At 54.7% G+C, this 12,383-nt stretch overlaps 1 protein-coding gene across 1 annotated transcript in view; it reads left to right on the plus strand.

The window, feature by feature from the left end:
* SH3BP5 (SH3 domain binding protein 5) overlaps positions 1-12,383 on the plus strand; it is an 80,483-nt gene that overhangs the window by 64,928 nt on the left and 3,172 nt on the right. Inside the window, exons 4-7 of the mRNA XM_082625696.1 lie at positions 1,666-1,830; positions 8,429-8,559; positions 10,899-10,941; positions 11,616-11,835. Coding sequence (XP_082481822.1) covers positions 1,666-1,830; positions 8,429-8,559; positions 10,899-10,941; positions 11,616-11,835 — 559 coding nt within the window. The remainder of the gene's footprint in view (positions 1-1,665; positions 1,831-8,428; positions 8,560-10,898; positions 10,942-11,615; positions 11,836-12,383) is intronic.

Below are 12,383 nucleotides of genomic sequence, written 5' to 3' on the forward strand. Positions count from 1 at the left end.
GGGAAGCCCTTGACTCCGTTTTGAAACCTTGATGGGAGCTTTTGTCAAGCCTCCTACAGACACTGTTTCATAACTCTGCTTCCTCCAGGCCCCCCACCAACCCGCATTTTCAGACCATCCCCATCTCCAGCCCTCAGTTTGGGATCATCCTCATTTAAGAAGCCGTCCTGGATTCCCTCCATGGGAAGAAGTTTCTCCTTCATGTTCCCTCACTCTGTTACTTCTGAATGTCCACTCCCTCCCCAGTTCGGCTCCCTGACCAGGTTGTTGTCGCCTGAGGGTCAGGTCGGGTGTGACCCGCAGTTACACGATCACAAAGATGGAGGGGGCACCAAGGGGTCACACAGCTGTCCCTCACCCTGGGGGCTGATGGGCTCCAAGTCTGATTTTGTTCCTCTCGACTGTCTTTGAAAAGTGTCCTTGGCCTGTGGTATCCGAAGACTTCCTCTCAATCATGTGAGACTCACTCTGGGAATGGGTGTGGGCCCAGATGTTCCCCCCACCTCCTGGGTCCCAGGGACTGCCTCGGGGGTGTCCCCCAGTTTATGTAACTGACTGAGGGATCCGGTTAGCCAGGGGTGCGTGGGAGGCTGCAGCGGGCCAGCATCTGGCAGCGGCTTGCCTGAACCCTGGCGGGGAGTTCAAGGTGGGCCTGCTGAGAGCAGTGACAAGGATTTGCTGCAAATTTCTGGTGCAACCTCATGGCCTACTCCTGGGGGACGCGTTTCTACTGCATGAAAACAACAGAATGCGAGTCAACTATGTGACTTATAATTTTCTAGTCCCAGTAAAAAATTTAAAAATAGCAGGTGGAATTAGTTTTAAATAATACATTTTAACCCCTTAGGTACAAAATACTGTCATTCATCATGTAATCAACATGTTCGTTATTAAGGAGATCGCAGTCCTCTTTTTGTTCTAAGACTTTAAAATGTGGGGTGTTTTACACTCAGTTTGGATCAGTGACGTTTCATGTTCCCGATAGTCCAGGCTAACGGGGCTCTGCTGCAGCTTCTGTTGATTCTCCCACTTGAAGTTCCCTGAAAGCAGGGACAGCATCGTGATGATCAGGGCCTTCCCCCAACCCATCGCAGGTGTCGGCACGTGTGGTTTGAGTGGGGGCCTGTTCCGCAGGGTCACCGCACGGGGAGGCTGGGCCTCGGAGCGGCTGGAGTCTGGTCACAGCTGCGTGAGCTCAGGGACGGCCCTGGCCTGTCGAAGCCACTGTTCCCACTCAGAATGACGCTGTTGGACAATAATCTCCAGGGCTTTTCTGATTCTCACGTGCTGTGAGCTGAACCATGTGTCTGGACAGGGGTGCTGCTGGGGACACTGATACCCTTGGCCGCATTAGCAAATGAGATCATCTCTGTGAAGGGCCACGGTCGACACTGTACCCACCACGGATGGGCCAGTTCGCTGCCTCTAACTCTGACCCAGAGCCTGCGTGTTTATCTGGTATGTTGGGTCCCGGCTGTGAAGACCCTCCACTCCCCCATCCAGCGTCCACACAGACCTGCGGGTGCCCGGCCTGTTCCAGGCTGCCCAGGAAGAGAAGGACAGGACTTGTCCAGGCCCTCGGGACGCCCACCTTCTGGAGGGTGTGATGAGCCAGCGGGAGCCCCTGCTGTGTCCGAGGCCTCATGAGGTTTCTCTCTCGCGCAGGCGCAGCTGGAAGCTCAGAGAGCCACGCAGGACTTCCAGAGGGCCACAGAGGTGCTCCGCGCCGCCAAGGAGACCATCTCCCTGGCCGAGCAGCGGCTGCTGGAGGATGACAAGCGGCAGTTCGACTCGGCCTGGCAGGAGATGCTGAACCACGCCACCCAGAGGGTATGAGTCTCAGCGGAGTGCGTCCGTGGGACCAGGGCCGGGCTGGGCTTGCGCCGGGGTGCGCGCCTCTGCTTTGCGCCTGCCTGTGGGCAGGGGCCGGGGGGGCGGGGCATGCGTCTGCTTGTGGGCGTGGGGTGGGGAGAGGGGCTGGGCTTGCGTCCGCCTTGGGTTCCAGTGCGGCCTCGGGGTGCAGGTGCCCATCAGACCCAGACTCCCCGCTGGTTTCCCCAAGCAGAGGAAACAGACCCCCAGGCATATTGAGCGTCACAGGTGGTCATCTCCATGGGGTCTCAGCGGGCCTGGGACTGAGCCGTAGTCCGCGATGACAGTCACCCGGTGACAGGCGTACCTGCCCCTTCCCTGTCGTTTGAGGTTCGTCTGGGTCAGATCACCCTTGACGGTCCCAACTGTGGATGGGGCTTCCCCGAGGGACCCGATCGTTCTCCAGAGTCCCCTGCCTCTGAGTCCCAGGGGACTGGCTGGGTTTGGAGCCCGGGGTGGAGGACCTTGATTACTTGCTGAGCCTGGACTCAGGGGTGGGTGCCAGTTGGTGAGAAGCGGGGGCCATGGCAGATGAGGCCAGAATACAGGGGGTGCACAGGCTGGCCTTCGGGCTGGGCTGGGGTCTGGGGACCAGTGTATGCACAGGAAGTGGGCTTTGACTCTTAGGTTTGGTGCCATCATTGTTTGGCCCTTTACCAGCTCCCACGATCTGCCCTCTGGCCACATTGCTGAGAATCAGAAGTGGTGGGTATAGCTGGACTTGTCACCTCTTTCTTCCCCTCCTCCAGCTGGTTTGCTGTGGGGAGGTGGGTGAGGCCTTGGATGAAGGGTGATGTAGCGGGTGGGAGCTAGTCTGGACTCCCTGAGAGGCCGCCTGCGGGGCTGGAAGAGAACCTTTTCAATGTCACCGGCCACGGTGGCTCAAGTCCTGGGGGACCTGATAATTAAAGATGGCCGTGTGCTTCCTTAAATGGAATGCCTGATACCCAAATGGCTTGGACTTAGTGTCAAATGCGGGTCGACTCTGTAGCACCTCCCCTGAACCCCGGGCTCCCGGCCGGGCTTGTGTGGCCTGGGGCCTCCTGCCACCTAGTGTACACGATGCTGGGAGAGCCAAACACAGCTTTCAGGGTCCACTGGGGAAACGCCAAAGGGAAATCTTGGAAATTTACAAGCCACAGCCTGACAGAGTGAAAAGGACAGGAAAAAAAAAAAATTAGAGTAGCTCCTTCCGAGAGATTAGCTGAAGGCCTGCCTTTCTTTCCTGCCCTTCTTCGACCCCAAACAAGATCCAAATCAAGCTAGTCAGAATCATTCAGAAATCACTTAATCTGTTCTTTAAAAAACAACAAAATGGGTTTCTGCTTTTTTTTTTTTCTTCCTTCTACTCTTTAAGTCCTGGGACCATAGTGGATGGTGAGCGGCAGTCCGGGAGAGGTGTCCTCAAGACCTCCACATCCCATGACTCCGGAAGCACCATTCACACCAGTCTTTGGGCATGGTGCTTCTTGGGGTTGTGCAGTGTGCAACTTGTGGGGCTGTACCAAATGGCCCTGGGCCTCCTGATGTCGCATGGGGCTCCTGAGGTCCCGGGGAGGGTCATCTGATGTGTGCTCTCACTGAGGTCACTGTAGGTTTCTTGGTCATGGGGTTGTAACCCCTGCAGCTGAGCAGATTTTCTGGGTCACAGGCCAGGATTTCCACCCTGGGGCTGCTGTTCCTCTTCCCTAGATTCCTCCCCAGTTTTATGGGCCTCAGATGCTGCTCCTTGACCTGATGATGGGGAAGGAGAGTTGGAAACTGACACCAGCAAGAGACAGAGCCCTTGGCAGAGCTGTCCTCGACCATGTCCCCATGTCACTGAGAAATTCAGCCTGGAGGGGGCATGCTCCAGGGATGTGACGGATGGTACAGATGCTCGTGTGTGGCTTTTCTGTGAGCCGCTCTCTGATTGAGCATGCTCCCCGGGCCATGCGGGCCTGGCACGCTCAGCTTCCTGAGTGCTGGTGGACAAAGACAATGAATGGTCTAGAATATGTCCCCGGCCTTGGCTGACTTCTGGATCCTCCAGGAAGCCTGTTTCTTCAGGAGAAGGGAGCGTCATCTCACCCTCTTCTCCTGAAGAAACTGCCACGTAAGAGTCTAGAGAAAGATGCAGAGCTCAGAAAGGTCCAGGCTGTCTTGAGGAAGTGGCAGTGCTTTGGGCTGTGTGACCTCCACCCCAGGCACAGTGGACGGACCCTGGGGTCCCCACATTCCTTACCTGAGGCCATCCGTGTGTCCCTTCTGTTCCTTCAGACTTAGGGTGACAGCAGGCAGCCCCACTTGGAGCCACGCTGGAGCCCTGGGGTCTCTCTTGTTAGGCCACATGCAGTGCCCCGGGCAGGGACCGAGCAACAGTTCTGCGCTCAGAGCTGGGATCAGCAGGGCTTTGGAAGCCGCGACGCACTTGAGTGGCCTTCCTGGGGACGTGGCGTCCCTGCTGCTCCCACTTGGGCTTTAGGCAGCTGAGGCCCCTCCAGCTTCACCCGGTTTGGCCGCGGAGCAGCCCTTCTAGGGAGGAGGTGTGGGGAGGCATGAACTGTCAGGGACCAGCAGCTCCTGGAGAGGAAAGCCCTGGGGGCATGGGTCTGAGCCCTGGGATGCACATGTCCAGCTTTTCTGTGCTGGTGGGCATGTACCAGCCGTCCCCCAAGGCCCTGGGAAACTACCTCCTTGGCCCTGTGCACCCAGGGCTGCAGGAGGAATCAGAAATCAGCCTGAATGGGCCGAGGATCTGAGGAGACCATGAAGCCACCTTCCCGGGAGCGGAGGACCCTGCTCTTAGCTCCGGGCTGTTGGGCATGAGGGTGGATGGCCTCGAGGTTGGGAGAGCCGAATGTGAGGCAGAGGAACTGGGCTGGCTGGACGTCTCCTGGTCGGTTGAGCTCATTCTGCTGGCAGGGGACCCAGCCTGGCTGGCAGTGCCCGTTGGTGTCCCTGTAGGAAGTATCTGTTTGAGCATCTTCTGTGTGTTGCTGTGAGCAGAGGGCCTGGGCTGCCCTGCGGCTCCCGGGAGGGGGCCCATCAGCACTGCTGGGCCCCATTCTGTCTATTCTGCTGACCCAGGGGGAGGCCTGTGGCTTCTCAGGGTCCCGAGCACCAGCAGTGGCCTCCCCACATGCTTTCTCCAGGGCCCGCTACCTGCTGCCTGCCTGGGCCTTGGTGCTGCGGCTGTTCTGGTCACTCAGGCCTCACGCCTGGGGCCTCAAAGCCTCTCATTGGGCAGCAGCGGGTGGTCAGTCCTTGGGCGTTTGGAGCCGGCCCGGGGCTGGGGGCAGGAGCGTGTGTCTGTGGGTTTTGGGAACCCCAGGGATGCTGACTTCTTTCTTAGTCGTTAGAATCCGCAGAGGCCAGTGCACCCAGAGGTTAGCACAGAGCCCATGGGTCAGCCCCGGGACATGGTCCCCCTGGGGAAGAGGGGCCCAGGGCTGTTGGTGCCCAGACAGTGATTTCTCCGGGAGCCTGCCAGCTCTGGGGAAGGAGGCGGGAAGCTGAGCGCTGCCCGCGGAGAGTGGACGGGTGGCTCTGCTAAGCACCCCCAGCCCTAAGTGCTTCCCCGCCCACGCCCTTTCCCCCAGCACCCCACACCAAGCCCCACAGCGCAGCCTCTGCTGCCGGCCCCCACCCACCCCCCTGGGCCCGATGGCCCCGACAGCCTGGATCCCAGCTGCCCGAGTAGCGTGGTGCTGCTGGGCGTCTGCCCCGTGAGGCTGGAGGTCCGGGTTTGGTCTCCAGTGTGCTCTGTGCACACAGTAGGTGCTTAATCAGAGTACGCAGCTCTGCGTTGAATATGCTGGTGGTAAACTGAAGAGCGCGGTGCTGAGCGGGGGCTCAGGGGCCCAGAGTCCAGGCCAAATATCTGTCAGCCCAGCCTTCGCGGAGGTCTGGGCGCTGGCGCCCCAGGGCTGGGTTGCACGTGCGTCTGGCCATCTTGAGGTCTGCAGGGACATCTGCGTTGTGCTTCCATTTGTGGCTTCCACTTTCTCAGCATCCGCCCTTATCCCCCCATTCCTTTCCCACCCCTGGGCACACAGTTCACGGCTGGTTCCATGTTTCAGGGGCTGCTTGGTTACCTAGGAGACGTAACCAAGGTGACCTGCTTGGGGACTTTCTCCCTAGAGGCGGGAAGCGGAGTGGGGACTCTCCTCTGAGAGCAGAGGATTATGTGCACGTGGGGTCGGGGGTCGGGACGGGGGATGGTGGCTGGCCTGCTGGGGCTGAATCGGGACGGCGTCCTCGCTGCTGCCCCAGTCTGCGCTGGCAACGTCGCCAAGTGCTCGGAGCCTTCCGAGTGTTTAATTTGAGGAAGCTTTTTGCAGGCGAAGGGCCAGGGAAGAACAAGGGCCTGTGTGCAGCCGGTGAGAGCCCTGCTTCCTGCAGGGAATGCTCTGTATTGTAGCCTCAGATCACAGCTTTTGTAGATCGTCTATTCAAAATGCTTTCAGACGGGTCCTGAAAGGTGAACCCTGCACTGAATCCTCTTGCAGTGGAACAGGTCACCACGATATGTTGCCTTCATCTGTCTGATGTGCTTGGGTCCTGCGTGTTCATAAAGGTTACACCAGTAAATCCTTAAAGCTTAAGATTTAAGACAAGACTGAAGAGTTACTACCATTTCCCTAAGTGACCAAGCTGGGGAGGTTTTGAGTGCATTTTATGTCACTGTGACATCTTTGGTGTTAGATGCCAAGGGGAAGGGTTCTCCGGAGCCCCTTGCTCTTGACTGAGAGGTCATTTTAGCAAGCCTGTCACCACATGCCAGCTTGTCTCACTTCCCTATTTCCATTCTCTGACTTTGTTTTAATTCTGTTTTTAAAAGTATCTCAAGCATTAAAACCATTGTTTAAAAAAAAAACATTGTTAAAAGATATACATTTTAAAGAAGGTAAAGGGTGAACTCTGATAAGTATAAAGTGTTCTCCTGTCAAAGATTTTATTTAATTCATTAAGGATGGAACTAATAAGATGTTACAGCTCTTTCAAAGGAGAATTCCAAAAACACACTCATACAGAAGTTTAGGAATGCTGAAATGAATTTACAAGATACAGAATTGGTCAATATTTACAGGGCAATCAATAGTCAAATGCATCTCTACCGGACACAATCTTCATTTGTAGGGGTAAGAATCATTTATGCTACAGTCAGTGTTCCCCAACTTACAGGGTCATAAAAGAGCTCCAAGACAACGAAAGGCAGAGATAACCTGGAAGGGGGCAGGACACCCAGACAGGACAGGACACCCAGTCGTTTTATGCTCATGTCAAAGTCTTTCAGAATTTTTCCTGACACTTAAAAAACCCCTTATTATAAGTGCATAAGTAAACTCCCCTGGGCTGACCGTGGCTGTTGCCTGGAGGGGGTGATGGACCGCTGGCTTCCTCCTGGGTGGTGTCCTCCTGCAGCTGTCCTGCTGGGCCTGAGACAGTGAACCAGTGGCCAGAGGGCCCTCGGGGCTCCTCCCTGCTGCTCTTTGGGTAAAATAAAGCACGGCCCTCTCGCCCCACCTCACTGCTGCCTTTCCAGTTCATCCCATAACACTTGGGTGAGTTGTAAGTAAAAGATGAGAAGGAAGTTGTGAGCCGCTGATGTGGCCTAAACTGCTTTTTATCTCCTGCATCATCTCTCCTCCCAGCTGGCCTTGTTCTGATGCTTTTTAGGTGATGGGGGAGAGAATCAGCACTGTCCCTGTTTCTAGGAATGTGCCTTTGAGCTGCCATGGAGGGCCCTTGATTGTTGGGTTTTGAACTCATTTTTAAAACCAGAATCTGCCACCAGAACGCTGACTGGTCACAAATTTTTGTAAACCCCAAAATCTGTTCAGTTTGACCCTCTGGATCCTGGATTCTTGTCCACCAGCTAACTCAGGATATTTGGGAAGGGGCCAAACAGCCGAGGTCACCATTGCCTTGCCTTGCCGTCCTGATGTGCACATACCTACCTGGCTTTGTAGGGCTCCCAGGTCCCTGACGTCTGAGTTCCCGCTGGTACCGCCTGCCTGAGAGCAGGAGGAACCTGTGGTGGCTACTCAGAGGAAGTGGACGTCAACTGAATCAGAGAATGTTTTATTTTTCCCCTCTGATTTTTTGTTTTTCCTTCTCTTCTTTCCTGCTCATTGCCTCAGCCGATCTATTTCATCTTATCTGACATGATTTTTCCAGAATAGATGAATAGGGAAAAATCATCCTGTTCTCTTTGGAAGTTCATTTAATCTTAGTCTGCCCACTAATTTCCTCAAATAATTTTTTTTCATTTATTTTTAAAAATTTTTATTGTAGTTGATTTACAATGTTGTGTTAGTTTCAGGTGTACAGCCCAGTGATTGTTTTATATATATACATATATATTCTTTTCATATTCTTTTCCCTTATAGGTTATTACAAGATATTGAGTTTAGTTCCCTATGCTTTACAGTAGGTCCTTGTTTATCTACATTATATATGGTAGTGTGTATATGGGAATCCCAAATTCCTAGTTTTTTAAAATGACATAAGTAATACCCCAACAAGGGACCATTCTGGGTTTGACCGGGCTGACCTCTGCTGTCATTTGAAGGTCATGGAGGCGGAGCAGACCAAGACGAGGAGCGAGCTGGTGCACAAGGAGACGGCGGCCAGGTACAATGCGGCCATGGGCCGCATGCGGCAGCTGGAGAAGAAACTCAAGCGAGCCATCAACAAGTCCAAGTGAGCCTGGGCTGCTGCTTGTTTCCTCTTCCTCATCTCCTCAACCTTTTCTGTGGCCCGCCCCACCAGAGCCCCCTGCCCAGGCTACCTGTGCCCCCCCCCCCCCGGTTCTCTGTAGTCCCCAAGGGGTGGGACTGCTCCGACCTGGGAGATCAGGAAGAGGAATTTCAAGAGCAAACCATTAGCTGGCCCGTGGGCCGGGGCTGGGCTTTGGGAAACCAGGGCATGCCCTTGGCTCTGTGGCTGATGGTATGGATGAGGCCCTGTCCCTCATTACCTGTCAGCACAATGGGGTGAACTATGTACATAATACACATCCTTGTAGACCAAGAGCTGATGAAATAGAGCAAGACTGGTTTCTTTTCTTTCTTCCCTCCCTCCCTCCCTCCCCCTCTCTCTCTCTTTCCTTCTTTCCTCTTTTCTTTTCTTTTCTTTCTTTCTTTCACAGGATATTTATTTCAAAAGTTTCTTATAATGTTACCTAGTCGAAGCTCACTCCGCTCACCACACAACAGGCCAATAAATCAGGAGATGAGGTGTTGAGGCAAGGAATACAACTTTATTCAGAAAGCCGGCAGACTGAAAAGATGGAGGACTGGTGTCCCCCAAAACCATCTTTCCGGGGTCTGGATGCCCGTTTCTTTTATAGAACAGAGAGGGGGAGGAAGTGAGGAAGTGAAGTAAAAAGGCCATTAGTTGTGCCTGGCTTGGCCAGCATTGGGGAGGGGTTGTATTAATTTCTTCTTTTCTGCAGCCATTCTCAGGTGGGCAGGGTCAGATTGTCTCCCTGTGAGATGAGCAAAGGCACTTTAACATTCAGGCAGAGGGGCAGGGTCCCCTGAGGCAGGCCATTATGTGTGATTATAATAACAAAAGCAACGAAAAGCAAAGGTTAAAGTCAAAGAAACAGATCCAACATGGAGTCAAAATTGGCTCTTCCCTGTTGCAATTACACCAAACACTAGGAACAGTTAATTTGTCCAACAATATAGTCTTTGGTTAAATAAGTCTTGACACTTCCAAACACTGGAATAGTTTAGAGCAGTTAAAATAATGACATAGATTCTGTCTTCATTAGTCTATAAATATGTTCGTAATATTTATATGTAATAAAGGTAGGCCGTAAGAGCACTGAAAGCACAATTCATCTTATTACTGACACACACAGATGGGCCCGAAGGAATTATTTTTTTTTGATGTATGTATTTTTTATTCAAGTATAGTTGATTGGGCTTCCCTGGTGGCGCAGTGGTTGAGGGTCCGCCTGCCGATGCAGGGGACACGGGTTCGTGCCCCGGTCCGGGAGGATCCCACGTGCCGTGGAGCGGCTGGGCCCGTGAGCCATGGCCGCTGAGCCTGTGCGTCTGGAGTCTGTGCTCCTCAACGGGAGAGGCCACAATAGTGGGAGGCCCGTGTACCACAAACAAACAAACAAACAAACAAAAACAAGTATAGTTGATTTACAGTGTTGGGAAGACTGGTTTCAACGGAGGTTTTCTTCCACTTTTCTCACTATCACTCCTGTATGTTGTCATAGGACAGTGATCCTGGGGACTAGTCCCAGCTTTACTCACAGTTGCTGGGCCTCCAAGCAAAGAGACAGGACCTGGAATGGCCTAGACCCCACAGCCAGAGACAGACCCCGAGCTCATGGAGGCTGAAGGGCTCAAGAATAAAGTATTGTCAACTCCTCATGCTCAGACACCCGAGTTCCTGAAAGAGCCAGCGTCTTCCCGCTGACCCAGAACCCACGACCCGTAGAATGTTGGCCTTTCTTGTCCTCTCTCTTGCCCGTGACCTGGCTGGGTCTGCACGCTGTCCAGTCCCCCTAGTCCTGCACAGAGTCCAAGAGGCCGGCCTGAGCCCCTGTCCTTGTGGCGGCCCCGCTGTGCTCAGTGGGGGACGGTGGTGCCTCTCCCTTCTCCGGGTGAGCTCGGCAGAGCTGGTGTGTGTTGATGCAGCTTCTTCTCAGCCTCATCCTCTAGGCATCCCTAGGAGAGGAGGTTGGGCCACCTTAGCTGCTGGGCACACCCTATGTGGCCTTGAACAGCCCCCCAGAGAGGACAGTGAGCCATGGTTTGGGGCCCTGGGATACGTGTGCATGTGTGTGGGTTTCCCGTGTCTTGAGATAGGCCTTCTGGCAGCTCGGCCCTGGGGGAGCATCTGTATCCGTCAGGCCCGGGAGCTGGGAGCACCCCCTTACCTCATGGCTCACCAGAGCTGAGTAAATGTTGGAGGGTGGCCTGGCCAGCTGCAGCCACTGCCCCCTGGACACCCCATGGAGTTTTGGGGGGGCACTGCTATCGTGCTCTTATGTGTTTCCTTCCTTCCTTCTACAGGCCTTACTTTGAACTCAAGGCGAAGTACTACATGCAGCTTGAGGTACGTGTGGCCTTTGGCTTTGAAGCAGATCGGAGTTTTCTGCCCTCAAAGCCCCCCTTTCTGTAGTGGGCTTTCAAATGGCCCCATGGCTGCCAGTGAGGGGGACACGTTCTTGACCAAGTCTTCAGCCTTCAGAGTGGTCTTGCTGCCTCCTTAGTGCTCTCTGACACCCTCTGAATCTGCTTCAGTCACTTTCCATGTTGTACTCGGTTAGTGGTTCTCAGTAGGGCCCGGGAGCTTGCTGGCAGTGCAGATTCCCAGGCCCGCCCCAGACCGACTGAACAGAGACTCTGCAGGTGGGGACCAGCCATCTGGCTTTTAACACACCCTCCAGGGGGTCCTGATGCACCTCAAGTGTGAGGACCACAGCTCCCGGATCAGATGGCTGGAGTGTGGGACTTCTGTGGGACCTTCACTCCCCCTGCTGCTTCCCTGATGGGCTTATTCCCAGGGGTTGCTCCTGGGTATAGAGACTAAGCTGTCACCTGGCTGGGAGTTGGGGGGTGGTGGCTACTCTCACATCTGGTGCGTGGAGAGCTGTGGAAGGGGATCAGGGCTCCAGTCGTGTCTTGAGAGTAGAGTGATGGGCGCAAATGTTTGAACCCGTCACTCAAGAGTGTTGCCAGGCCGGCGGGGGTGGCCTCACTCACAGAGCCTCCCGTTCTTCTGAGCAGCAGCTGAAGAAGACGGTGGACGAACTGCAGGCCAAGCTGGCCCTTGCGAAAGGCGAGTACAAGACGGCCCTGAGGAACCTGGAGACAATTTCGGATGAGATCCACGAGCGGCGGCGCTCCAGCGCCATGGGGCCCCGTGGGTGCGGTGTCGGGGCCGAGGGGGGCAGCCTGGCTGCTGAGGACCTGTCGGGGCGCAAGCCCGAGCCTGACGCTGTTTCTGGTGAGTCAGGGGCACGTGTGCAGCTAGTGCGCCCTGCTTCCTGGGGCCTCCCCCGTTGGTGGGACACTGTGTTCACCAGGATGCTACTGAGCATCCTCAAGAGTCAGGATTCTGTGGTTAGATAAGTTTGGGAAATGTTACACTTTCACCCCTGAGATTCCAAAGAATCAGGGCACTGAAGTCTCTGAGAAGTCCCGCAGGGAAGAAGAGTCGTCTGGAATAGGGACTTGGAATCAGGTTTGATTCAAGTCCTGACCTTCCCACTCTGACTAGTACGTGACATGGGCCAGGGTGTAACTTCTTGTTTCTTCCCCTGTAAAGCTGGGGGCACATGAAGGTCCCTGTTGTCCACTACGGAGAGCGGTCGTCAGGATTAAATGAAGGGGCACCGGCCTCCAGTGGTCACCGCACATGTGTCCGTCCTTGGGGACCTGTTTTCCAAGGACCACCCCTGGGAAATGGATACAGAGGGTTGTGGTGGCTCCCTCTATGTCAGTCCAGAAACCACCCCCAGCACTGTCTCTGCGCACATCCTTCTTTGTCTTTTC

The sequence above is a fragment of the Mesoplodon mirus genome (genome assembly GCF_964341445.2).
Source record: "Mesoplodon mirus genome assembly, chromosome: 6".
NCBI lineage: Eukaryota > Metazoa > Chordata > Mammalia > Artiodactyla > Ziphiidae > Mesoplodon > Mesoplodon mirus.